This window comes from Anas acuta, chromosome 4 (genome assembly GCF_963932015.1).
Source record: "Anas acuta chromosome 4, bAnaAcu1.1, whole genome shotgun sequence".
NCBI classification, from domain to species: Eukaryota; Metazoa; Chordata; class Aves; order Anseriformes; family Anatidae; genus Anas; species Anas acuta.
Genome location: NC_088982.1, coordinates 49,563,615 through 49,591,207, shown reverse-complemented (window position 1 = coordinate 49,591,207; position 27,593 = coordinate 49,563,615). Strand labels below are relative to the sequence as shown.

The 27,593-nt window shown below is 33.7% G+C and overlaps 1 protein-coding gene across 3 annotated transcripts in view; it reads left to right on the top strand.

The window, feature by feature from the left end:
- The window catches only part of SPOCK3 (SPARC (osteonectin), cwcv and kazal like domains proteoglycan 3), a 190,791-nt gene that overhangs the window by 111,485 nt on the left and 51,713 nt on the right, over positions 1 to 27,593 (top strand). For all 3 annotated transcript variants that reach the window (XM_068681178.1, XM_068681177.1, XM_068681179.1), the window contains 2 exons: positions 4,522 to 4,648; positions 21,328 to 21,442. In XM_068681178.1, the coding sequence (XP_068537279.1) occupies positions 4,522 to 4,648; positions 21,328 to 21,442 (242 nt within the window). The remainder of the gene's footprint in view (positions 1 to 4,521; positions 4,649 to 21,327; positions 21,443 to 27,593) is intronic.

Here is a 27,593-nt window from a genome sequence, read left to right as displayed (position 1 = left end):
ATGATAGATCACATGCAATTTTCTGGTCTGACCTCTTGGGTGTACGTGCTGAGGAAAAATAATAGCTGAATTTATATAATCTCACATGCACCTGCTAAATGTTATCCTGGTCCATCAATAAATACAAACATCTTGACAACGCTGTTAATTTAAATTGCTAAAAATGTATTTTTCTTTTTTTTTCTTTTCTTTTTTTTTTTTTTTAAAGAAACTTTCTTAACCTGTGCTTCATTCGTCTCAGACTTATTCAACTATTATTAGTTTCTCAAGACAATTTTTTCTTGTATTCTATGGAAATAATGTAAAATAATGAAACAAGTAAAAATAACATAGAAACACACACAAGAGCTGGCCATGTGGCCTAGTTTTGGCTGGGATAGAGTTAATTTCTTTCTAGTAGCTGGTATGGTGCTGTGTTTTGGATTTAGTATGAGAATAATGCTGGTAACGTGTTATAGCTGTTGCAGAGCAGTACTTACAGAGAGCCAACAACTTCTGTGTTTCTCATGTTGCCTTGCCAGCAAGGAGGATAGGGAGCTGTGAGGGGACATGGGACAACTGACCTAGACTGACCAAAGGGATGTCCCATACCACATGGCATCATGCTGAACAATAAATATGGGGGGAGTTGGTCAGGTTGGGGGGGCTGCTGCTCAGGGATTGGTTGGCAGGTGGTACATAATTGCGTTGTGCATCACTTGATTCATGTTTTGTTGTTGTTGTTATTCTTAATAATAATACTGTTCTTATTATTTTCCCTTCGTTTTCTGTCCTATTAAACTGTCTTTATCTCAACCCATTAATTTTACCTTTTTTTTTTTTTTTTTTTATTTTTCTGAATCTCTCCTCTATCCCTCTGATGGGGAGTGAGTGAATGGCTGTGTGGTGCTGAGCTACCTGCCGGGTTTCTTTTGGTATTTGAAAGGAACATCTCAAAAACATACTGACAACTGTAGTTTTGTTCCAGGAAGCTTTCACGTGAAAAAGAAAATTTGAAGGAAATGTAGTCAACTCTAACAAAACCAAATTAGATTTTGCAATACAAGTGCTTTTTCTAATTATGTTAATCTGACACAGCCTGATTGTGTCCCCCAAAGACCACAGCAAAATATAATCAGACAGGCTCTAAATCAGAATAATTCTAAACTATCTAAGAAATGCAAATATAGTTATCAGAGAAAAAATGCAGGAGTTCTTTGAAACATTAGTTCTTTAGTAAGTCAAATTTGTTTCTGTCAGTCTGCATTTGAAGACCTGTATTTGAGGATTCTCAGATCTAGCTATTAACCATCATGTTCCTTCAAGTGAGTTGGACACTCATGCATTTTATATATCATCAAATAAGTCACGTTTCCAAAGAGTCAGTAGATTGTAGTTGAATTTTCAAGGCATTATATTAAGCATTCTTAAAGTATTTGCAGGCACAATCACAGTGTATACAGAAAGGTAAGTTTATGTATGCAAACAGGTACCTAGGCTACACTAATTGTGCAGATTGTCTATTTATGTTTCCAGACCTGCGTTTGCATGTGCAGTCTAAAAGCATATGCACAATTGTGTGTACGCAAATTAATGCAATCACAGGTGTTGCTGGTAAATTAAACCCATAGATTTAATTCTACTATTTGGGTGTCAGCAATGTCAGATAATGTAGAGCTTGTATATTCAGTACTTCATTTACTTTATTACTAGAGAGATCCCAAAACCCTTTTTAGGAAATCAAGAAGTACAAGATTTGTCAGTGAAAGAGGCTAACTTTTATGTGGCTTGATATATTTGCTGTGGCAAAACAATAATGGACATGAACATTTATACTGGCTGTAATGGAATCAGAAAATTAAACGCCACAGTTTTAGTAACTGCACTGCAAGTTGCAGTGATCTGGGTGTTTTTTTTTTTGTTTTGTTTTTGTTTTCTTATCAAATGGAAAAAAATGAATAGAGGGAAGAAAAAAATGAAATTTTACAGTGGAGTAACTTTTTTTTTGTTGTCTGTTTACTAATTATTTTCCTCTTATATGTAGAATGTAAAATGTATTGCTTTATGTGCATATCTTAAGTAAATTGTAACTGAAATTACTTATATTTTCATTAAACTGTCCTTCTGGGTCTTGTTTAATGACATCATGGGCATACAACAATGATTTTAATTCAAGATGATTTATACCGTAATAATAATGGCTTCTTAGTTATTTTCATGCTAATCATTTGTAAGTTCATTGTCTAGTTGGAAAAACAAACAAACAAAAACACAAAACAAAATGCCAATATAATGGCAACATAGAAATAGTCAAGAGAAGCAAATTTGATATAATTAAATAATGGTGAAAGGAAATGTTAGAGTATATAAGTTTAAGGTACTATTAATAGATTTTCTGAAGTGCATTTGTGTACCATAACTGGTATTCAAAATGTTTTTTATTGATTTTACTTTTTTCCTGTCATCTCATTGACTGATCCATCAGAAAATAGCTGTTGGTCAGCTATAATTATACATAATCTTTTTTTTCTGCATTATTGTACTAAACCTTCTGATCATACGTCCATCCAAAGCATTTGTATGACCCAGTATCTCTGGACTGATACCATTATTTATAATTTATTTTTCATTTACCTTCTGAGTTAGGAAAACACAGATACTTTTGTTTTATAGAAAAATCTTATTAGTTATATGGAAATTAAGATCTTAAAAGTGATTTGCTGAAGGTTTCAACAAAGTTCTGTGTAGAATGGAAAATTTGATTCTCTTCACCCTAAATGAGTGGCCTGGGATAGCCTGCATTTAAAAGCGTAATGAAGCTGAGGCTGGTTGAGAGAAGGTGATCAGGCTACGTTGTTCTTCATACGTCTCCAGTGGTCATCACAGACCTGTGATTTCTTTGTCCTCAGCTTGTTCTAGTGTCCAGTCTTCTTGTGATTCTTCTTTAGACATCATTCTCTTCCCTTCCTTCAGATGATTTTAATCATCCTTTTTTCCTCTGTCTGGATGTGTGCGTTCCCTCTCTCATCTTTTCTGAGGTGTATACTTAATTTATGGCATGTGCAAGGATTAGAATAGTGGGGGCAGATAAGCTAAAAATCTCAATTTCTTCTAATACCATATTTGATATGTTTTGAGAAACTATAAACAGTGGCCTCTGTGTATCCCGCAAATCCTGTTTGTAATTTCTAGTTTTTGCTGATATCAGTGGAATTCTTCCTATTGATGTCTGGAACTTTCGCAATTGTTTTATGTGATATTCTAGAGTTACCGTGAGTCAGATGAACAGAAGTTCCATCAGGTAGCTTGATAGCTGGGACTGTCTGGTCCTGTTAATAATTTCAGGCTACTGGGACACTTCTGGGAATCATGAGCTATAGCAGAAACAAGAAGTAAGAGAAAGATGCAGCCATCCAAACACGGTCTCATTAGGCTGTAGATGCTTGGAAAGTTCTCCGTCAAGTGAGAAGAAAAGCAGTAATCAGAGATTTACTTTTTTCAAGTTCATATCTTTTTTTTATTACTCTAGACAAGTTCTTCTCAAGCAGTGATTCATGATTTAAGTAGCAGAACAGTTCTTGATTTTTAGCTGAACCAAGCTGAAACAGTTGTGCTCCATTAAAGATTTGATTTGAGCTTTTTGAGTGTGAACATTTACTACTTTGTTGTGTCATAAGTCATCGCTGTATTCTAAACATAATCATTGATAGATTCTTGGTTAAGATTAGAAGCAGAAAAAACTTTATAAAACTTATCCATTATTGTTCCGTTTTTTATTTATATGGAAGCCATTAATATATAAAGCATGTTGTAGGCTAGCCTATTAATTATGCAACTCTCATAAAACAGATCTTTAAGGATGCAGTGGTTGTTAAATGCTTTTATAGGTGTAAAAACCAATTGGAAAGATAAATAAAAGTTAATTCAGAGCTAGATGATTCAGAGATAGATAATTAAGGTAGATGCATGTGGGCATACACATTCAGATCAACCCTGTGTTCCAGTGGACTGCCTTTATTTACCTTTGAACTTTACCTTTGGTTGTGGAGTCTGAATTTTAAGAAATGTAATCTATTATACTTCGACAGTGATCAAAGTATAACAGCACTCTGAAGGACCAGCTGTTTCTATTCAAGTATTTATGATATAATTTATATTATATATTTTATAATGTTTAAATGTTGTCTCTTTAAACATGAATATTAATAATAACTCCGTTCATACTACTTCATAAGAACATGAATGAGCAAATACCACACAAGTCAGACATCTTTCACTGATCAATAAATGTAACAGTCACCAAAGCAACATCTTAATCATCTTTCCAACAAAGATGTCTTAAAAATTGAAGTAACTTGTAGGTGTATCAAATATATGATATGATAGTGAGTGAGCATAGACTGACAGTGCTTTACTTAATATAAAATTTAATGGCTGAAATTATGTATGGCTTACTGTTTGTAAAGGCACATTAAAATACCCTGAATATGTTCTATTTTTACTACTGCTTATCAGAATTACATACTTTTTGTTTACTTACAGTATGAAAGAGGCTGGTTTAGGCCATAAACAGTGGAGGGGTGGTCCCATTTCATCAAACTGCAAGCAGTGTCCAGTAGTTTATACCAATCCTGTTTGTGGATCAGATGGTCACACATATTCTTCTCAGGTAAGAATTAAATAAAGAACTGAATTATTCTTTTGTTTTTCACCTGAATTTCAGCTCTTGGGAAATAAAATCCTCTGTTGTTACACAAATCAACTTTTATTTCTTTTGACTAAAATACGTTCCAGACTGCAACCTAAAGCCACAGTAGTGTATCTTAAGACTAAAAGGTGAAGTAGTAGCAAATGCCAAGCAACATGAAACAATAGTACCTGAAAAAACATGGTGCTACTGTGAAGCAGAGCTCCAGAAATCAATGCAGGGTTTTGAATAGGAAGCAGAGTGTTGGTGTCCCCAGTCTGTGGTTAGGAAAACATGAAATTCCTGTTGACCACTGAGGGGATGTTTCACATTCCAAGAACCTAGGCATAGATGTAAAATGTCCAGATAAAAAATGTAATAACATAAATAATTGTTGTGTATCTTTACTTCTTGCAACAGCATTTTGTGTATTTTAAGACCATAATCAAATCTTCCTTCTATATTCCTCAACCCTCCTTTCTTTTCTGTCATACTTATTTAGAGATAGAATAATAATTCAAAAACAGTACTGTCAGTTTACCCAGTCTTTTGTAGAGAAAAGATTTTGGTTACACTGAAGTCCAAAACCCATGAGCCTGCATTAGTACAGTACTCAGCTCAGACTTGGGACATCTCACTAAGAGGTGGAGAGACAGACTGTAAGGCTGAAAACAATTGTTTTGTTTAGCATCCTCTCTTAAAACTTTGAGTAGAAGAAATAAATAAATAAATAAATAACAGAATAAAACTACTGTTTCCTCAACTTTGACAATTCTTACACTTTTATCCTTTTTCATGTTAGAAAATATTTTTCTTAAAAAAATGCAACAGTTAGGGAAGTGTGCAAGGAAGTGTCTGAAGGAAGGAACAAATAAATTATTTGTAACCTCTGTCTGACCAACATGTTGGGGCAGAAGCAGTTCCCTCTCATAAAAAAAGAATCATAGGGAGAAGTGAAATGGGTGGAAAGGTAAAGAAGGAGTGTTTTCTCACAAATTAAGCTCAAACTGTAACACTGCAAAATGGGGAAGAAAAAAAAAAAGAAACCCACGAATACATGCCAAGACAAGCCTGGGTGTACAGGGGAGGGAAGGGGGGAAGAGAGAAAGCTGGTAGCTCTGTATTTGCACAGAGATTGTTTGCTGTGAAGCAATTTTTCATTCATTTTTAGAATCAATCCGTTGTCCATAACGAATTAGTCCGATTTATGCAATATTGGTAAACCATATGTGGTTGAACTCTGATATACTAGCAGAAACTCTCAGAATTGATTCATATTGTGTGGAAATGTGGGAATAATTGATCAGAAATAGATGATCCATTTAGAATCAAATAACTTCAGTCACCATAGTCCTATAGTGGCTTACGGCTGCTCTTGGTCTGGTCTGAAGCAAATGTACAGAAGTCTGTAAATAATGATGAGATGCAGGTATTTTTACATCAGTTCATGTGTGCTGCTCAAACAGGATGATGAGAAATGAGTGGAATGAATAGATACACTCTGCTTCCTTTCCAGTGCATTATTAGAGCTACAGTCGGTACAGTAGTACATATTATCCAACGTCTATACCTGTTGCATGGACATAATGCAGAGGTAATGCAGCACAGCAGAGCGCATTTGCAGAGCTTTTCCATTTTTGTCTTTCACAACCTTGTAATGGTAAATGTAAGTTTAAATGTAAGTTTATGGTAGCAAAATGCTTAAAAAGAAAAAAAAAAAGTTAATGACTACAGAAGATCTGCATTACTATAAATATTTTTTTTTCCAGTGGTGTTATGATTTAAAATTTCATTCTGCAGTTGCATCAAAATAAAGGTCCTTGCAAGGTTATTTCAAGAGCAGTCATTTTTAAAATTGACATAAATATGAATGTTTGTGTTCCTTTACTACAGGCAAAGTTTAGTTTCATTGTGGCATGAAGCTCCAGTAGCAGTTTATATAGCAATTTTCTTTTATTTAGAATGCATTTGTCAATGACTATGGCAAAGCATACAGTACATTTTCTGAAAAGAAGTCAGTAAATTGTAATAGGGCCATGGAACACAACTAGGTGGCTGGCAGTTTTCTGATGCTGATAGACACTTCTTTAGGAGTACAGAGCTCCCTTTTCAGGCCAAGTGCATGCAGGTGTTTGTATTTAATTATATAACTATAGATACATGTATTTCATACATTTTTGTTTGTTTGCTTTGTTTTGGAAAAAACAAACACACACACAAAAACACACACACACACAAAAAAAAAAAAATGGTACATAGTAGAAAGAATTTTACATTGTAGAAATTCTAACTTCTAAGCTGAGCTTATCCAAGATCAGGTAAGGTTGTTTTCCATTGATTTTTAGCAGTCCAAGTTAAAATTTACTGTGCTTTCAGCCCACAGTTATTCACATACAGTCAGCGTAAAGGCAGAGTAGCAAGTATTATTAGCAGTACAAGAATATTGAAATAAAAAAAAAAATACTTGCTGAAATGTTGAGTACTCAAAGTGAACATTAATTGTTATGTAAGAAGAAATTCACCGTAAAGGGAGATCCTGCAGTTTCCTTAACAGGGTGGCGTCATACACCTTTCAGTTAGTAGCCCTTAAATAATACTGCATGTGTTTTACATTTCATAGTCCAGTTTTACCTTCTGTATTTCTCTAAACTTTGACATTCAAAAGTGCATTATTCATTTCAACTCCAGGAATTCTCAAACAGTGCTGTAGCTACCCCTGTGTATTTGGGGCTTTGTTACCTGCATAAATTTGGCATGGGGATCCATATTCCATGGGAAATAGGGTCACCACTGCCAGAATAACTCATGCAGCCTGTTTCTGGCTTCATCCTTCCAGGAATAAAAAGGATTTGGAGTGCAGATGGGGTGCAAAACACCTCAGATGGAGTGTTTTGTGGTAGCAGCCTACCTTCTGTCATATTGTTTTAGCGAGCAGTGGACAGCATTCAGTGCTGTCCAACATGCATTCAGTGAAGCTAGTGTATCTGTGGATGAAGTGATGGCTGGGATGCTTGGAACAATTCACATTGTACTATATTACAACCAGAACTTCAGAAAAAGGTGCAAGAATTAAAAAAATAGGGTCACACATCAGATGAGATTGTCTTTAGTGAGATAAAAATGTGTCTTCATTGATCCATGGAGTATACTTTATCAGGTTAAATGAATCTTTACAGAAGTAATGGAAACTCTTTGGTAACTGTTTAAATGTTTAAAATCTAATACTAAAAAATCAGGTGTGAGGCTGTCTGGTTTTCCAGCTTCTGCTAGCAATGTGTTTTGCCAGTAATGCTTGAAATTTTATCTGGAATCTTTAAATTGATAGGGTAAGATAGGATATTAAAAAAAAATAATAATAATAAAATCAGACAGAAGTGTCAGAAGGGTGACTCACTTTATTTAAACCATTTTTCTACTACTAAAATTATATATTTTATATATAATTATATATATTATAATACATGCATCACATATATAATATATAATTATATAATATATAATATATACATATAATTATATATAATTATTATATATATAATTATATATAATTAATATATAAAATTATATATTAACTGATCTCTCCTTATCAAGTGCATTCAAAATAAATAGCTGTGAAAGCTGTAGGGAATGGAAATGGTAGCTTAGATGACAAATTACTTTATAGAATGTTCAATATTTTGAAATTCTGAGCAGGTCAGTATTTCTAAGACTAGGATGACGTGTTTATACTACCAAGAATGGAATTTGGCTCCCTTTCTTCACTTCCAGAATACTACGTTTGTTTAGTGTAAAACTATATATTGGATTTACATTAAAATATACATAAACTTTAATACTTCAATTAAAAAAAAATAAAAAAGCTACTTTATGGACTGTAAAATGTTTTCTTAAGCCTTGATTTATGTAATGTTTTTACATTGTTTTTAACACATTACATTTTCTCTACAACAGTACAATCTAGGCTGGAAGGACAAACTAATAAAAGAATAGGACAAATTGACAGGGGAGAGTGAAACTACTGTCAGCGTTTAATATTTTTCATATCACAGTAGCAGTATACTGTTAAAAATAATGTAGGAAGAACTCAGGTTCAGAATCTATTCATGAAAATCTAAGTTTGCATATTAACTGTCAAGAGTTAGCCAGTAAAACAAGAAAAATAAAATAGCTTAAAGTTCAGATGACAGTTTAGATTTTGGATTTCTTAAATTGTTAAGTTTCATTGAAGATATCAATAGTTATCTGGAGATGAAATAACAGTTTTCCTCTGAGTGGCTTTTAACCAGCAGCAGTTAATCTTTTGAAAATAGTATTCAAAATGTTCTTACTGGACTTACAGCTGAAATAATCAGAATCATTTTGCCACAAGACTTAATTCCAGCCGCATATATACATCATACTTCATCTGCAGACAGAAGTGGATAGAGGCTGAACACAGGAGTTGCCACTGGTGTAGATATTCTGGTGGAGTGGTGGTGGTGAGCAGATAATAGTTCTAAGAAGAAACCGACAGAAAGATGGGCCTGGAGCATTAAGAGACAATAAATAATGTTCTTAAGTTTGCATAGCCATTTGAAAGATTAAGGTACCTGAGAAGGCAGTGGAGAAGATGATGATGAATTGCATCAGTTGCAAGGAGGGAATCAAAAGAAAAGGTTGTCTTAAGATTTACCATGCAGAAGTTCATTAGTAAGCCTGGTTTCAGTGGAAAGAAAGATAAAGAAGGTAGTAATTGGAGAAGTAATTAGGTGGGATTAGAGGATTTTTTTTCTGTGATCATGGGAACTTTTGGTATTTTTTTTTTGTAAAAAAAAAAAAAAAAAAAAAAAAAAAAAGGAAAAGAGAGAGCAGCTAAAGGCACTGACCATGAAACAAGATGGTTTCAACCTAGGGAATGAATTTTGAATGTTAATTGCAGACAGGAAGAATGGTATTAAAGAAAATGAGATTGAAAGTGTCAAATGACAAAAAATAAAACTGTGTCAGGTCTTGGCCCAGTAAAAACATTTAAATATTATAGTAATAATTCGCTGAAAGAAAACCCCAAGGAGTGTGCTAGTGAGTAGATGGTATGGAAAATACATCTAAGCACTTTCTAGAAAGAAGTCCAGTGGTACATGGAGTAGCCATGGAGGAGAGGCATGACTACCTAAATTGTTTGCTACACAAGGCAGGTGCTCCAAATATAGGACAAAATGGAAGAGAATGTATCAACAAATACATTTTTAATTTTCCTGTAGATTGGATCACAGAAATAAGTAAGTTTAAGATTAAAATGTGTCATTTTCCTAAAATTATCTTGTAGGATAAAATATGTAGCCACACAACAGTATCATTAAAAAAAAAAAAAAAAGTCTTATGAAGAGCTCTAATAAGTGTTAGTTGGCTGTAATTTATTTCCCTTTTCTGAAAAATCTTTAATTTTCTTTAAAATTAATTCTATTTTTCCTTCTAAGAAGGGTTTTTAAGCAACATGCAGCAAGCATGAAAGAAAATGTACTTAACATTACTTAGCCATTTTGTTTTTCACTGACAATTATCAGAACAGTAAGCATTTGAAAAGCTACAGAACTGCAAATGAAGTGAAGATGACTAGAGAAAGTGTAATTATTCAAATAAAAATTTATTAGAACTTGCGATTAAATTTAGTAATCAAACAGAACAAAGTGTTCAGCTTCTAACAAAAATATTTTTACACACTGTTCATGTAGGTCACATTAGCACTTAGCACGAAACTGAAATGACTGTTAAGCTTCAAGTATTAACATCATTAGACCAGCAGTGCAATGAACTAGTCACGGTGTCCCAGAGAAAACAAAAAACCTCAGTCCTGGCATACCTCTCAATGAGGTATAATGTCTGTAACATTTAAGAGTCATCGTACAAGGCTCACTATTTGGCATTTGCAATTTTGAAAAGTTCTCAATGAGATGTTGTGGACATGAACCAATAATCATATAGCTACAACTCTAGTGAAACTACGTTCAGTCCTATTAGCATGATTCAAATATTCCTTCACATTTTCAATATTGCTGATATTTTAGTATGAGAATGATGTTTTTATATACAGAAGATTATCTGATCAAAATTACTCTGTAATTCAGAATTTTAAAATTATTTTTGAAAGCAGGAGGATGTGTGTGTAGTATTCCATTTTCGTGTGTACCGATCTTATTTGTTTTTAATATGACACATTTAACATTTAGCATTGTGAAACTAACATTTTATTGCAGCTCAGGCATATTAAATGTATGGCATTAAAGTAATCAAATCACATAAAACTGTATTTGATTCAGGTTTTCTAATGTATGGATGTTGCGATCCCCAGTAACCATATTCACATTCCTCACAAATAAATTTCAGATTAAGTTATCCAAAGCCACATATGGAAACATGAATCCAGAAGACGTTTTGCTCATGTGAATTTTACAATACTGAGTGTGACTGTGAAGTTCCTCTTTACTTCAGGACTCTTTGGATGAAGCACTAGTTAACACCCTCTACCCTCCCTCATAAAAAAGCTAAAAAAAATAAAATAAAAATAAAATAAGTAAGGAACAGACAATGTTCAGAAACATTCTCAGCCAGATCTCAGACAAAATCCTTAGGTTTTCATGGTAATATAGAGTCCCTCAGGAAACCTGCCTTCTTTCTACCTTCAAGAAGTGGTTGTGTTCTAACCTAATTTCAGTTCATTTGTAGCAAGACAAGAACTGACCAGCCTGTTTACTTACATATCCAGTGCCTTCTAAGCTGTTTTATGCTAAATTTACAAGCAGCAAATAATAGACCACTTTTCTTCCACAAATGCCAGGTTAAAACATTCCTTGCCTGCTTGACTTGCTTGCTTGTTTTTCAAATGAGTACAAACAGATGTACTCTTGGATGAGATATTGAGTAAACTGGAAGAAAAATATGAAAGTAAAATAATATAAAGAACAGATCTGGACATTGATGTACACCAGATGAGAGCTGAGAGAAAAGGATCTGAAAAATATGATTGAGCATCAAAGGTGTATCTTCGTATCATAGCAAAGTTCCAGGAAAAAATAGAACATCATAGGCCACAATGGACTTACTGGAACAGAAAAATAAGTTTGCTTAGCAAAATCTGCCCCTCTGTCCCTTGGAATGTAAAGTATGAAGAATTGGCTTTGTGTTGATCTCATTTTAATCCGCGTGTTTGACAAAGTTAGAATATGGAACACTTCACACGTCTTATAAAGGTATTAGTAGAAAGATTTGGGCACAATTCTGTGTGTCTCTACACAAGAAATATCTTTTTGAGTTCAAAAAGAGATGTATTTAGAGAAAAGCTGCCATATTTTTGGACTATTAACACCCACCTGTACAATAAATAGGGTGTTCCTTACCTGGCAGGATGAAAACCATTATGAACATGGAATGTCATGAATGTCCTTCAGTAATAGCACCGTGTAGCCTACTATTTCAGGCTTTTTAATAATTAAATTCTAGTATTTTGAATTTAAATGAATCCTAGCATACTTTTTTAGGTAGGCAAAAAAAGAGTAGAGATCTGTAGAAGCAATGTGATGGAAAAAAATCTGAGAATGCTGAGGTGTCTCTAACTACTGATAAAAAGGGGATGATTCTGTAGTGCATTGATCTGGGTTTCACCTGAATATAATTATACAGATTTTTTATTTATTTATTTATTTTTCCTGGTTGACATGGTATAGTTCAAATATCTTATACTTGGACAGTATAACCTATCATGGACCAACCAAGTCTGTGCACATTAATTTAATTATTTTTCCCATAATTAAAGACTAATGAGCACACCCTTTGGATGATATTTCAGCTCACATATAATTTTATAAATATTTCAACTTAGATATAATTAGATAAATTGAACTTGGTTAATTAGTACTGCAATCAGCCAGCATGGTTTAGGAAACTATATCATATTAAAAATGTGGTGATAATGCATGCTAATAACCTGTAAGCAGATTTTTTTTTTATTTTTTTATTTTTTAATAAAAAATCCCATGCTTTTACAAGCCATTTATGTCTTGCTATGAGGTTTTATAGCTTTCTCTCTACTCTTATTTTACCATTGCCATTACTCAGAAATTTTCATGTCAGCTGAAAAGCATTGAAGTTCTTGACAGATTTTCAACCAAAATAGTCTGCTGTTTCTAAGATGATTTAGGAGAATTAAATGTTTTCATGTTTTTAACTTCTCTTTGAATATTCATTTTCAACTTTGAGGTGGGAACTTGGAAATGTAAACTGAGTTTTGTCTGAGCATTATTCCTTCCTCTGCCTCTCAAGAAATTTTCTCCAAATTACAAAACTGAATGCCAGAAACAAGGTAGATCAAGGGTCTCATGTACAGATTTGAGTGATGTTCTGTGCATCTGTATCTTGTCTCTGATAAAAATGATGCAGAATTTTGTAATAAGAAGCTTGAAGTGCTGGAATTTGGGCTGTATGAGTGAGGGCTCTTAATAAGAGATGATATTAACAATATAGCCTTAAATATACCTGTGCATATATGTCAGAAAGAGCAATTGTTAATATTGAACATGTTTATAGTAAACTATTAGTCTATTTTTAAACTGCATCAGTGTTTATAATTTGAGAATAAGCCAATAACAGAAAGTACAATATAGATGGAAGTAATATGGCTTTATATTTTTACCCCTTTTGCTATTTTTTAAGAAAAACTCACAACTCTCTAAATAGTATTATTATTATTATTATTATTATTTTATATATTTAAAATGTCTTCTACAGAGGTATTGTCTTCAAGGGATATTGAAATACTAATTTGGAAATGGGGTAACATATTACATTGTTTTAGACAGATTTTAGACAGAATACAGATTTTTATTTTTTCATGTAAATTGTTTTCTCTAGTTCATAGCTTTAGTTTATCATCAGTTCTTTCAACCACAAAAGATTTCCTTTGCTCAGGATCTTGGTTCAATAGGCATGTGTACTTTTGTTCTCTGTTGAAAATACTAGTTGCATGTCTTTATGGTTGATATTTCTTAATGTTATTTTCATTTTAAACAGTAATTTATTTGCTGAAAGGGGTTTTACTCAAACTCCTATTGTTGGGTAAGTAACGTGATTTAACAGGTTAAAACAGGTTATTAACTGTTTTCACTTTATGGATGTATATAGCTAAGAGTTTTTAGCATATGAACTAATGATTATGAGCTGAGTCTGAATTTAATTATTCATCAATGTATTTTTTAATATACATTGATGAATATACCTGTTTAATTTTAAATGTACAGAGAAGTCATGGACCTCTAAAGAGCTCTCATTATTCAGATTAGGTACAATTAAATGTGACAGTTCTCTTTCAAAGCTGAAATATTTTTTACAGTTGCATAAGTATGAGTTATTGATTGTCTAACAGGTAGTTTACTAAATGCTCAGCATTAAATGGGACAAGTGTTCTGGAAAGCCTTTTTGTAAGTGACATAATTCATCCCATCAAAAATTCTAGAAGACTTTAATTTACGGTCCATTTTGCACTGCAGATTTATATTTATATCATAGAAAAGGGTACATTGACGTATCTGACCTAAATTCAAGCTTTCAATGCCAAGGACTAAAAGCAATATTGATATGGCTTGAAGCACATAATGTATGCAATATGTATACGAGACTGAGGTGAATGCTCTGGCAGGTATCTTCAGTGTCTTGTGTACTGTCAGGGTGTACCAGATCTGCCTTTAGCTGCTCAGTATGTGAAGGAAAGGAGAAGTTGTAGGGAGTATCTGAAGAGTGCATGAGCTGCTGTTCCTTACTTGCCAGGGAAATTGCATGTATCCTTAATACTTGTCTTTAATTAGTTTATTTAAAAGCTGATAGATAGATAGATATTCCTGACAAAACAGAAGAATACTTTGTGGAATACCTTGTCACTGAAGTAGAACTCTCAAAAAGGGATAGAATTAAGTGTATGAGAAAAATCCAATTGGTCACGGACTGTGAAATACCAAAGCTAATGTTACACAAGCACTGTTAGTTATTCTTCTTAGGTTGACAAATAATGTAATCTTACCTTAATTTGTTACTCACTGTTTCTTTCCCATTTCTCTTTCCTCACTTAAAACACAGAATGGCCATACATCTCTCTAATCAGTCATTTGTTTTTTCTGCACTGTTCAGTGCAGTCTTAAGTCTTTGATCTGTGTGGCTACTGTAAAATAAACTAAATTCCTCATCTGTTTTAATATCTTTATTTCCTGTAGTTTCTGAGAGGTCTGCAAATAGTAACAAATTTACACTGTCTCATCACAATCACTCTCTGTGATGTGGGAGTGTTGCTTTACAGATAGAAGACTGTTGCAGATAAATGAAAGACGAAATTATTTGTGAGAATTTGATGTCCAGTTAAAGGATCATCTTTTCATGTTTCACGTAGAAAAGCATTTATGTATTCAATTCCTATTAATTTTAGTTGGATCTAAAATATTTAGCATGTTCCCAAATCACATCTCAGGTTTTCAAGAGCTCAGGGAAGCAAAAATACAGACTTAGTGCCAAACAGAAGAATTTTGCTGAAGTAAGTTATCTAACATTCTTGGGCCAGCATAAGCATTAATTTCCTTCTCTTTCATGTGGTCTCCCTACTTAATTCATTACACATCATGCAAGCAGTAGTCTCTTGATACTGAGCAAGTCTATGCTGTACTTTCTCATTCAATAAGTTTCATCTCATCTGGTTGACCCATTTTCTCAAAGCAAGACAAACTACACAGGTGTCATTCCTGACACTCTTATCTGATCCTGTTTGTAAAGATCTCAATGATTAAGATTCAATAAACATTTCCAGCAATTTATTTTAATACCTCACTACCCTTATTATTAGAAAGTCTTCCTAATATCTAATCTGAAACTCTTCTGCAGCAATTTAAGCTAATTATTTCTTGTAACTTTCATCATGGTACTCTCTTCAAAAATATTTGTTGCCTTTTCTTTGACAGCTGTTGTGAGAATCCTCTTTTCTCAAGCCTGAACATCCCCACTCCTCAAGCATGTTTTTCACCGATGCCATTTTCTAGGCCTCTAATCTGTTACTCTCCCCCTCCCCCCTTTTCTGGACTTTTTCCAGTTATTTCCTATCTTACTGGAAACCTTGTCCTGAAGCTGGACAAGGTGCACTATTTTAATGCTTGCCAGAGCTGTGTGCATTTTACGTTTTGCAGGGTGCAGTCCTGTTTATGTATCCTGATAGGGCATTTTTCTTAAAGATCATAAAGTTCATAGAATTGTAGAATGGCTGGGATTGGAAAGGACCTTAAAGATAATCTAACTCCAACCCATTGCCATAGGCAGGGACACCACCCACTAGATCAGGTTGCTCAGGGCCTCATCCAGCCTGGCCATGAACACTTCCAGGGATGGGGCATCCACGACTTCTCTGGGCAACCTGTTCCAGTGCCTCACCACACTGTGAGTAAAGAATTTCTTCCTAATATCTAATCTAAATCTTCCTTCTTTTAGTTTAAAACTCTTCCCCCCTTGTGCTATCACTATCACAGTGTCATCATTATTGACAATTCTCTCTCTCTCTACATATATATATATTTTTCATTTGCAACAGAATTCTAGCCATTTGTTCCATAGCTTGTATTTTAAAGGTTATTATTACGTGTACCTGAGAGTGGAACAGCAGATCTCTGTATTGAATTAAATATATATTTTTTAACCTATTTCAATAATAAGAGTATTTTATTCTATTTGTGTATTCTAAGGTTATTCTAGACTCTTACATGTCTGGATATGTCAAGGATAGCTTTCATTTCATCTTCTAAGACATTAATGAAAAGACAAAATAGTTCTGGATTGTGATACACCCAAAATCTACTTCCAGTGCAGCCTTCTATTCTAACTGTAAGCCATTCTAATCAACTTACAGTATGATTATACAAATAGCAGACTTACCACTATGGCTTACAAAGTTGCAGTGTAAGAGAGCATGAAAAGCCTTGGTAAAATAGAGGTACTTGCAATCTGTTATGTCTTTGTTTTCTAAAAACTGCCCCAATAGAATAGCTAAAGCTAGATCTGTTACGATTTGCCTGATAAAACCTTGTGGCATGGTTCATCTTCTTTCTTCTTCTAGATGCCCACAAGTTGAGTATTTTTTTTCTGTGTGATTTCCCATAAATCAAATTTAAAAGTTGTTTTTCCTACAATTCCTGAAGTCTTTTCCTTTCTTATTAATTTTCTTCCTTTCTCATTCATTTCCAGTCTAACCATACTTTTTCTGTCCATTAATATTTTTCAGTGGCTACAGGTTTGCTTAGACAGTTCTTCATGTGTACAAGGGTGTAAATATAAAATCTGAAATTTGAAAATTTCTAAGTTGAAAACTTCTAAACTATATAAATATTCTCTGAATATTCTTTTTTTTTTTGCTCCACATAGAGGCTTTACCTCTGTATATGTGATACTCATGCTGATATACTATTCCTTTTTTGTAGAGGTTTCCTGTGTATTTTCAGTCAAAAAGTTTTCCCAAGTCACAGGTTTTCTCAGTATCCCTCCTGTATATACACACACATACTGTCATTCACACTTAAAATTAGATAAATTGGTCACAAGAACATGTCTGGGGATTTCTTAAAGATGAATATATATGTATAGAAGTGCATGATATTTACTTGGACCTCAGTTTACAAATACAGTGCAAGTTGAGATTGTTTTGGAACTTACTGTAAAAAAAAAAAAATGTATTCTGCCCTTTTATTCATGCTAATCAAAGGCACACAAAATTACTTTTTTTTTTTCCCTTGAGTTTTCATTTTTTTCATTATTTTGCCATGGAAAAGAAAATACTATATATTTCTTTCCATTTTGGGGTGAAACAAGGTTCTTGGTACATGCAGTATAGAGAGATCAGTTTGGCAGCTGTTGAAGGGTAGCTACGTTGGAACAGAAGTTAGCAGAGCTTAATGAAATATATTACTGTCATTTAATCTTTTCAACTCTGTAAGAGTAGTTAGAAGAACAGGGTTTATGTATATCAAAATAACATACATCATAATTGTTCCAGAAATATAACTATTCTCATCTTTACTGTAATAACAGTAAAGCTGCATGAGTCGTGTCTAAAGACGACATACATTCTTTGATGTTCTTCCCGCATATTTTAATTGCTTGTCTCTAGTTCACTAAATATCTATTTAGGGCAAATGTTGGAGAATGTTGGATCTATTTAAAACTGAGCAGGTTTTCAAACAGGCAGAATATAAGTAAACAAATTGCATCTTTCTATGGGAACCTTGACAGTGCTGAAGTGAGGAGCTTTTCATCCTGAAATACATTGCCAAGAGACCCTGACGTGGTACATATTCTTTGTCTGTATTGAAACATTTTTTTAGTCACTGTGTAGCATATTTCTTTAAAGTCAGAAATACCTATTCTTCTGTCTTGAAACAAAACGTGAAAATTCAAACAGTTGAAATGTCCGTAGAATTAAACATAAAAATGAGACATGCTATAACTCCAATGTAGAAATCTGATATGCTAAGAGGAAAAAGGAAATCAGAAAATAGAAAAATTATATATATTCATAAGTAAAAGGGATTTTTTTCATATATATAAAGGATTGTGGTGAAAATAGCACAAGTAGTTAACAGTTTATAAAACCAAGTTAAATAAGGAATATTATAAAATCCAACAGATGAGTTCCTTGAAAATTGTGATGACGTATTCTCCCCATGTAAATAATAAAGCCAAATAAATTGCAATTATTTTATTGCTATATATAACATTATACTTACTAGTTTTATATTCATGTATTTTTTTCTGCTGTTTCAAGCAGTCAGATATTTTTTCCCACAAAATTAATGATTTCATCATGTTCCCAACACTTCCTCTACTAGTAGTGTAAAACTACTTTTCCTTGTGCCCTCATATACTATATGCCACAATTTTTATTTATTTTTTTTTAATGAAATTTTTTTGTGTTACTTTGCTGCCAGTTCATTGAGACTAATGTTGAGGGATATCTTAACTTGCCTTGGTTTAATTGAGCTGCCTTTGCAATATCCCAGTGTATTGTTGATTCATGGAACAAAGACAAGAGGTTTAAACCATAATTATATTCCTGCTGTCATTAGCTGCTGATACTAAATTGTCAGAAAAACCTGTTGATTTTTTTCTGACTTTTTAAGCACTGTAATTTTACTTTGTTACTGGAGATTGGGAATGTAACTCTGCTGCCTGCTTGTCAACAGAATGTGTTCAGTGAATGTAAAATTGTAGCAGAGCTGTGAATGGGAATGCTGAGTTAGAAATGTTATGTACTGACCTTGCACTCCCTAGCTGGGACATCAGGTCCTGTGACAGGTGCCAGGCATTGTTCTTGTTAACATTTAAGAGGGCTATGTTACTTTCAAATAGAACCAAGGATATACTTTAAAGAAAAATAGATCAGAATGACTGAATGCACATATCATACTTACCTTGTTAGCTGGAGCAACTTTGAAGTGTTTACTAGTTTCAACATTTGAGTGTAAAAGAAATGAAGCACCAGAGTCTTAAAAAAAAAAAAAAAAAAAAAAAAAAAAAATCTTTCGTCTCAAAAATGTACACCTTTGTTTTGAGTTCCTCATGTTCTGATTATAATTCCAGTTTCAAATGGTGGTCTCATTTCAGTCTCAGTTCAGTCACCAATGGGAGTATTATTCAGTGCCTAAAGCTCTTTTTGTAAGTAGCCTAAAGGCAAAGTATTTGTAGGTTTGACTCTTTAAGACTGAACAATAAAATCTTCATATTTTAAAAAAGGCAAGATATCTCTTTTCCCGAAAATATTTATTAAGTTCAGGGTATGATCTATTCTACCAATGCTGAAGATTGTCTCAGGTATTAAAATATGAATTAGGTTGTGTGCTGTCTGGAAAGAGTTCTGGTGGACATCATGGCTAGTCAAGCACTTTCCTGTACAGTTAGGCATACTGTATGTAGCTATTTTTTTCATAGTCAACTACTGTAGAGAAGGCAAAGCTGGTTTCTTTGCTTTAATTTTCTTGTCCTTTATGAGACATAAGTCATATTTGTACAGATTTCAATTGGAACAGATCTACAGATCTATTCTGCTTTTATTATTATTATTAGAATTAAAGATTGTTTTAGCCTCGCTCCCTTTTATCTATGCCTTTTGGGGGAAAAGGTTACATGTTCAGAACTGAGCTGAGATGATTAGTTTATGCAAATGCACAAAATTTCAGGTATTCTTTTCTCTCTCATAATATCTCTTCTTTTTGGTATTGTAAGTGGTTCAAAAAAGTATTCTTTCAACATGGTGGTGAAGTTCAGCTGATGCTGGGTGGAGAACTGCATGACAGTGTGACAATGGTGTGACAAGGTTAGGAGTGCAGCAGTATTAAAGGTTGATAAAGTTCTGTAGAATCCAAGGGAGGAGCTGAGTTTAGGCAATTACATCTGTATGCTAGTGAAAACGTGCGATATTTCAGCAGGCTCTTTTATGTAACTGTAATGTGTGCCCCAACGTTACTCATTTTTAAGTGAGAGAGAAACTTAAACTTTAGGGTTTACCAGAAATCCTCATAATTGTATAATAGAATTGTATTAATTAAAGTGACACTGGATACCAAAACAGCAGACGAGTCAGGGAATGTAAGGCAAAATTTCTTTTGAAACTGTTTTTCTGAAGTTGTGTGATGCATAGAAAACACTGTCATGTTTTTGTTCATCACTTGAAATGGTTTTGACACCTATACTTTTTTGTTTTATGTCCTTTATCTGACTAATGAGGCATCTTCAATCCTTTGTTCAAAGATGAAATGTTCTCTATAACCATCCTCCTTTACCATCTCCTCTTTCCCCCTTTTCACTTTCTCCTTCCCTTCTACAGATTCTTAATTCTCCTTTTTTCCTTTATTTTTGTTTGTGTTTTTCCTGATTGCATGTTGGTAAAAGATCCTACGGATAGATCTGTATATCAAGAACTTATTTTGGAATAACAGTGCAGTTTTTCAATACAAATGTCCATATTTATAATAATTTTATTTTTAATAATGTTTATATGAACATTAACTATAGTGGTTTTATGTGCTTGAAACAACAATACCATTTCCTGGTTAGATATAGTTAATTTGTGTATTGTTTTTGAATCAGAGCTATAAATATACAGATTAGAACCACACAAAATGAATCTGTTTCCATATTGGAGAAGACTGCCACTGTCTAGAATAGCATCAGCCACAGATTTCTATTTTATTTTTTATTGCTTTTCATTAAAATACTGTCATTTTGAAGGTAGATATTAATTCATAAATCCAGTAGCGACTCCTTTAATTGCTTCCTATCAATAATGAATATTGATGCCTTGTGTATTTGCTCATATAATGAAAATGAAACCAGTACAGTCTAATTCTGTTTGGTTTTTGTAACAAAATCAGTCTAATGACAAAAGTGCATTCATACTTGAATTGAGCCTGAAATTTCAGCCAAATTAGGGAGTAGAACTTTATACCTTTAATCAGATTCTTAGTACAAAGGTAGCACATACGGCAGAATTTTTCCTAGCATCTATGTCTACTGACATTTAAGCACCTTATTAACGATTCCTTCAAAATACTTAAGGATTAATTTATATTATAAAAGATGTTTATATTAATGATAGTGATTTTCTTTCCTTACAGTGCAAATTAGACTATCAAGCTTGTGTCTCAGGAAAACAAATCTCAGTGAAATGTGAAGGACGTTGCCCTTGCCCTTCTGACAAATCCACAAGTACAGGGAGAAATGATAGGAGAGGTGAGTGATAATAATTTGTATGATATTTTTAACATCTCATTTCTAGAAGGAAATAAGATTTTGTTCATAGAACAGCACAGTGATCACAAACAATTGATTATTAAAAAAAAAAGTTTTATTAAAGGGTCTTTGCAGTGGTTTTTGAAATTGTACCTACAATAATACACAACTGTGATTTTCAGTGAAGCTATTTTAGTACAACTTATTGTTCTTTTATTACTCTTTAGTACTCCTCAAGATACCTGTAGCTGCACTTAAGACAGAAAAAATCATACCTTGCTCCTTACTGCTTTCAACTGAATTTTCAACAAAATGAAGTAATAGGGGGAAAAAAAAGGCCACTTAAAGTCCTTATTAAAGCTTATAGGAGCAAGCAGTTGCACTTAAACTACAGAAATATTGGTAAAGGCTGTCATATAAAAGTGAGTTCTTTGAAGAGTGGACAGGAATAAATCAGCTTCCTTTTGGACCATGCATGAGATTAGGCTGCAGAAAAACGCAGTTGCTTTGCACTACTGCTTCTTAGCCACTGGTGCAGCTGGAGGGAAAAAAAAAAAAAAAAAAGTGGCTAAGCACATTTATATTTCAGTGATTTCCAGGTGACTTTGGAAGGTTGTTGTTAAAAAAAAAACAAGATACAATCTTTGGTGCTCATAAATAAATCCATCATAGCATGAGATTTTAGGCCACCATGGACCTGAATGCATGATTGGAGGTCAACATTTTGTATTTCTTTAAATTTCTTTTCTAGGTGTATTTTTTTCTCCTTCCTGGCTAGTCACACCTGTGATGCACAAATTTGTATCCTCATACATTTCCAATGTATCTTCATTGGAGATATACTAAATGTAGTTTTTGAACATTTTCTTTCCCTATAGCAACCTTTTAAGAACAAAAGAATGATGTACTATTCTTAATTTTTCATGCCAGAGAATCATTATCACTTCCATTATAGCTGCTGCCAAAATGATTTTTTCTCCTAGTTTAAAAAATGAATGAATATTCTTTGAACAAGGAATAAAGGTGAGCACTGTGAACATTGAGCTGCATGCACACAAGCCAATTAATAAACTTCTCCGAAACATCCCTTTAGGTCAGTCTTGGTATTCTGTAACATTATTGATTGTGTATAAAAAATAATTAAATTTGCGTAAGTATGCTGAAAACTCTCTGCAAAGCAATATAGCCTTGATAGTTTTTAAAACATTATTTTACAATTTCATGTAAATAAATAAAGATTAACCTGTTGTTTACTCTCATTGCCTTCCTGAATTTGAAACATTGTGGAAGAGACAGTCATATGCAGTTAATGTGGCCCCTTTGATAAGACATACAGTATAGAGTATTAATGAGGTTGTGGTTTGCACTAGCAACAATTTCTTCCTTTCCAGCAGTGATGGAGGGATATTTGCTTAAAAATGGGCATGAACTGAAATTAAGATTATCAGATGAAAAGTATCTCTCTGTGAATAGTAGACCTGTCATTCTTTTAGCTTTTGCACATGATATAATTATCCTAATTTTTTACTAATATAAAATTATTATTTTCTCTATGTTAAGCTGTTTCACCTGTTACAGGTGATATTTTTTATCCTGTGTGTGTGTTCTTAAGCAGACTATTTTTGGTATTCCTGTTAACATTGAAAACAACCTATAAATAAACTTTATTGGCTTCAGCAAAATGGAATTGTTTTTAATTAGTACTGGTAGGAATGAACTCTTGAAGATTTATTTTGCCAAAGGATCAAGATTGCTTATGCTTAGTTATGCAAAAGAGAAAGAAGAAAAAGCCTATACTAGTGTAGGAATTAACACTAATCCTGTGCTAACAGATTGTTGGGGCAAGCAAAAACCAGGGCTTTTCCAGCTGCTACGTTTTACTGGAATATTGAAATTTGAATATAATTTCTTTACAAAGCTAAAGGACAGGTGACATGAGAAAAATGAAAGTGAGCTTACTGTCATTACTGAAATTTCAGCCATTATTGTAACTGAATACAAATTTTCTGCTTAAGAATCCAATTATTTTCTTTAAATTGAAGTCTGTTAAGTGTTCTTGGCTGTATATGCACCTGTGAATTGCTTAGAAATTTGACAAAATCAAAGAGGCAAAGTAAGATTAGTGCTTCAGTTTCAAGGATAACTTAAGTGAGGGTTTCCTAAAATATATCCCTTATCCAAAACATTTTTTTCATTTGTTAAGGTTGATGAATTCTGCCCTTTTTTATTTTTTGGTGTATCTAGGAAGCAAGCATATCTATGAACTTCCACAAAATACTCTCAGTATGAAAGTCTATACTCCTTTGGGATTTGGTGCATCCAGGTCAAACTGGCTTGTACATTTGTGCATGAAGGGATTTCACAGAGCTAGTTTTCATTTTCCTAAACTCTTCTATTTGTTGGTTTTGTTTGTTTTCTATTGGTTAAGTGGGACTAGAAACAAGGAAGGCTTCTGTGACACTGTCCGCATTTTTTAAGACTGGGGAGACTTCTATCCCCTTGGCAGTACCTGGGCACCATTTTTTGCTCTAGACATTACGTATGATCCTTTTGTGATGAAGCAATCTAAGCCCTGTCTTTCACCTGTCATAAAGGACGGTTTTTGCTAGTCCTGATCTTCAGTCTGATGATCATGCTAGCAAATATGCATGATGCACAGTGTAGGCTTACCAACTATCACTAGGATGAGGAGATTAAAACATTCAACGGGGTAAATGTAGATGTTGCACTTGTTTTTTAAGATGTACAAATCACATTAGTCTTTGATACTGTTAATTCTGCACAGCTTGTCTGCATTACCTTCTAGCAAGTCCATTGTCCATCCTCCCACCCATCCTCAACTATCTAGGAAACAAACACCAAGTCAATCCTTTTTCTGCTTTTCTCTTGGGTATAAAGCATGCTTATCCTCCATACTCCACTATCTAAAACGAGGAGGAGATTGTACACTAGCATCGGTGCTACATAGCATCTGCAATTATGTTCAACCTGTTCTGTAACTGCCACGAGTGAGATAAGTAAATGAAAACCTGCAGTCCATCTGGATAGCAGGATTGTTCATGAACCATCAAGATTAGAGCTTTTACCATATTTGATTTCATCTCACTCACTCGTGCACACACAGTGCTACTTTGACTAGATCGCAATGTGCCTTCCAAGCTGAGAGATCACTGCTGACTTAGGACAGCCAGGTAGAAAGTCCTGCTGTGCAGCTGCTTGCAGTTACCTGTCTCAAGTGGTTTGGCCATGGTGTTTGGGAATCCCCCAGCGTTCTTCTTAACACACCTCTTTGACCTCCAGGATCTTTACTCATTTCCAGGATCTTTCCACCACCCAGGATCTTTCATGGACCACCTCTTTCTGGAAACATATTCTTCTTATCAGGATCCATCAGTCCCTACCACACTGTTTTCCCAGCCTAAATAGTCTATGTGCAAAGGTACATGTGATCATCCTCCTAATTGTTATTTCTGTCCCATGTCTCTTTATTTAATGGAGAATAAGTGACATGCCACTTTTGTTTAGTACAGGTTTTATCAGTATTTATGCCAGTCCATAGTGATTGCATCTAGCTTTATGCTTGAGGGTTCAAAAGTTTGATTTTTAGGCATTCACAGACACACACACAGATTTACCTTCTTCCATGTTAGTGTTCACAGTTTAAACTCTTTTTGCAGCTACCATAACAGCACATTTATTTGAGGTTTTGGTTTCATGTAGTACTTTACAATTCACCAGCCTTCATCTACTCTTTCACTAAATTAGTGTATTATGAACCTCTTGGCAGTTGGCTATTTTGACTTCACTTAAGTCTTCATTTTCTTTCAGCCAAGTTAAAGTTAAAATAATAACAAAAAAATTTCCTTAGGAAAAATGTAGTTAGTTAATAATAAGGAAGTAGAGGCATAGGAAAAAGGGCTTTTGTATTAGAATGTTTTCTCGTCTCATTAACAGATTTTCCTTTTACTTAGAGTGTTTCCTTAAAAAAAAGTTTTGATTTTTTTTTTAGAACAAAAATAGTTTTACTGATTGCACTTTTGTCATTAAGTACTTTTTACTAATTTTTATTTATTTTTTATTTTTTTAGCCATGTATTTTCCCAGCCAGTATTAAGTAGCAGTAAATTCTTAATTGGATTCCTCCTGATTGTCTAGTCCAGTACTGATTCATGTTTGATTTGTATCGAATTGATTTGAAGACTATGACTAGATGCTCAAGTAGACAATACAGTATAACAAAAGTACATATTGCCAACATCGCATTCTTAAGAAAAAAAAAAAAAGTTTTAACATATGATTACAAGAGGTGGGTTGAGAGAGTGTTCTCAGAAGTTCTGAATTCATTTCATGGCTTTGGTACAGGAATTCTACTATCTTCTTAAAGAAAGAAATATTCCATTTTGTAATTATAAATTGTTAATAAAGGCATGGAAAACTGCAAGAATGAGAAGTTGAACAAACTGTATGTAGTCACAAATGAACTTCATGCTTAGCAATAATATTCTGTAATGCACGTTAATATATTCAAAATGTTTTTCTCAGATGTGTGAATTTCCTTTGATGTTAATGAACACCATTAATGATCATTGCAGTTGTATAAATAAATCAGAGATACCTTGCCATGATCCCAGAAGCATTAAGGCTTTCTTTCTAGTTTATTTAATGTTGCTTTTGTTATTTTGAATTTTTGGTGAAATGTAAAATGTATCTCTTCAGAGCAATATACTCATATTCTCACATAAGTATGTACAATCTATTCAGTGAACACAACCCATTAAATTGAAGCCTGTTACATTTTATATTTTTAATTTTTGAATATGTATTGAAATGGCCCTCATTCAGGAGACAGCTGGTGTTACTTCATACTTTTCATTATATGTGATGTATTTCAAAAACTGAGACATTGTAATGAATAAAGATACTCTTATCAATATGTTCCTTAACAAAAACTTCTAGATGTGTAATGGAAAGTTTTATTTTTTCTCAGCGTAAGTAAAACACGAAGGCAAAAAAGCTATTGTAAAATTTGCACAAACTTCTCTACTTTGATGTTAGTCCAGCTTTATTCAGTGACTTTGTCAGTTCTAATTTTAATGGTATTACTCTGAAAATGTATCTTGGCCCACTGTCTTGTGCTGCATTAACTTTTTTCACTCAGAGGGTGGTGAGGCTCTGAAACAGGTTTCTCAGAGAGGTTGAGGATGCCCCACCCCTGAGGTGGACTGAGTTTTAAATCACACCCCAACCTCCAGAAAATAAAAAAGGAGGATCCAGACAATAGCCCTCTGGAGTCAGCTGTAGCAGTTAAAATTTCTCAAAAACTGCAGAAAGATGCAGAGAAATGAATATGTCAGTCCTTGAAAGAAAATTGTCCCTCATCCATTCAGAAATTGAGATAGATTATTCACTGCACTCCTTGCATCAGTAAGATTTCCTTATTTAGCCAAGACATTTCCTTCTGTTTCTCCTTTAGGTGTTATGCAGATTATATGGAGGCCTACTTACTAAATAAATTTTATATATTTATATATATATAATGCAAATAATATGAAAAACAAACAGGAGGTAAGATTTTCTTACTGGACTGTCTTTTTTTCTTGTCTGGACCAAATTCCTAGTGCACGTCTTTCTATCTCACAGCACCATAATATGATATGAAATTTGCTAATGCAAATGACAAAATTCCAGTACGTCTAAAGACATAGTTCCCATAAAGATACACCTGGCATTTCTGCATTTACAGGAATGTTCTCAATAAACATGTTTTGAATGCCAGGGTGGCAGATGAGTGTATGGCTGACAACTTTAACTCCGGACAAATTGCTTTTAGGGGTATCTGAGAAAAACAATCAGTAGTCAGCTGGATAGAATTTACTGTACAGGAATTTGCTATACTGATGTTGGAAAAAAATTTTCCTTAAATCCAAAAAGCTTGGAAACCAGTGATCTATGTCTATCTTCTAGGGCTACAGTAACACTGATAAATGTGTCATGACATCCCCAGGTTTCTGGTTTCCCAGAACCTTAATATAGCCTATATTATGGATTTGACTGATGTGTGCTATAGCTCCCTCCTGGTTCATGTCTTCAGATGTTTTCTTCATGGAAGCAAGGTTAGGATTCTGTCCCAATATACAGTCAAGGTCCAGCTG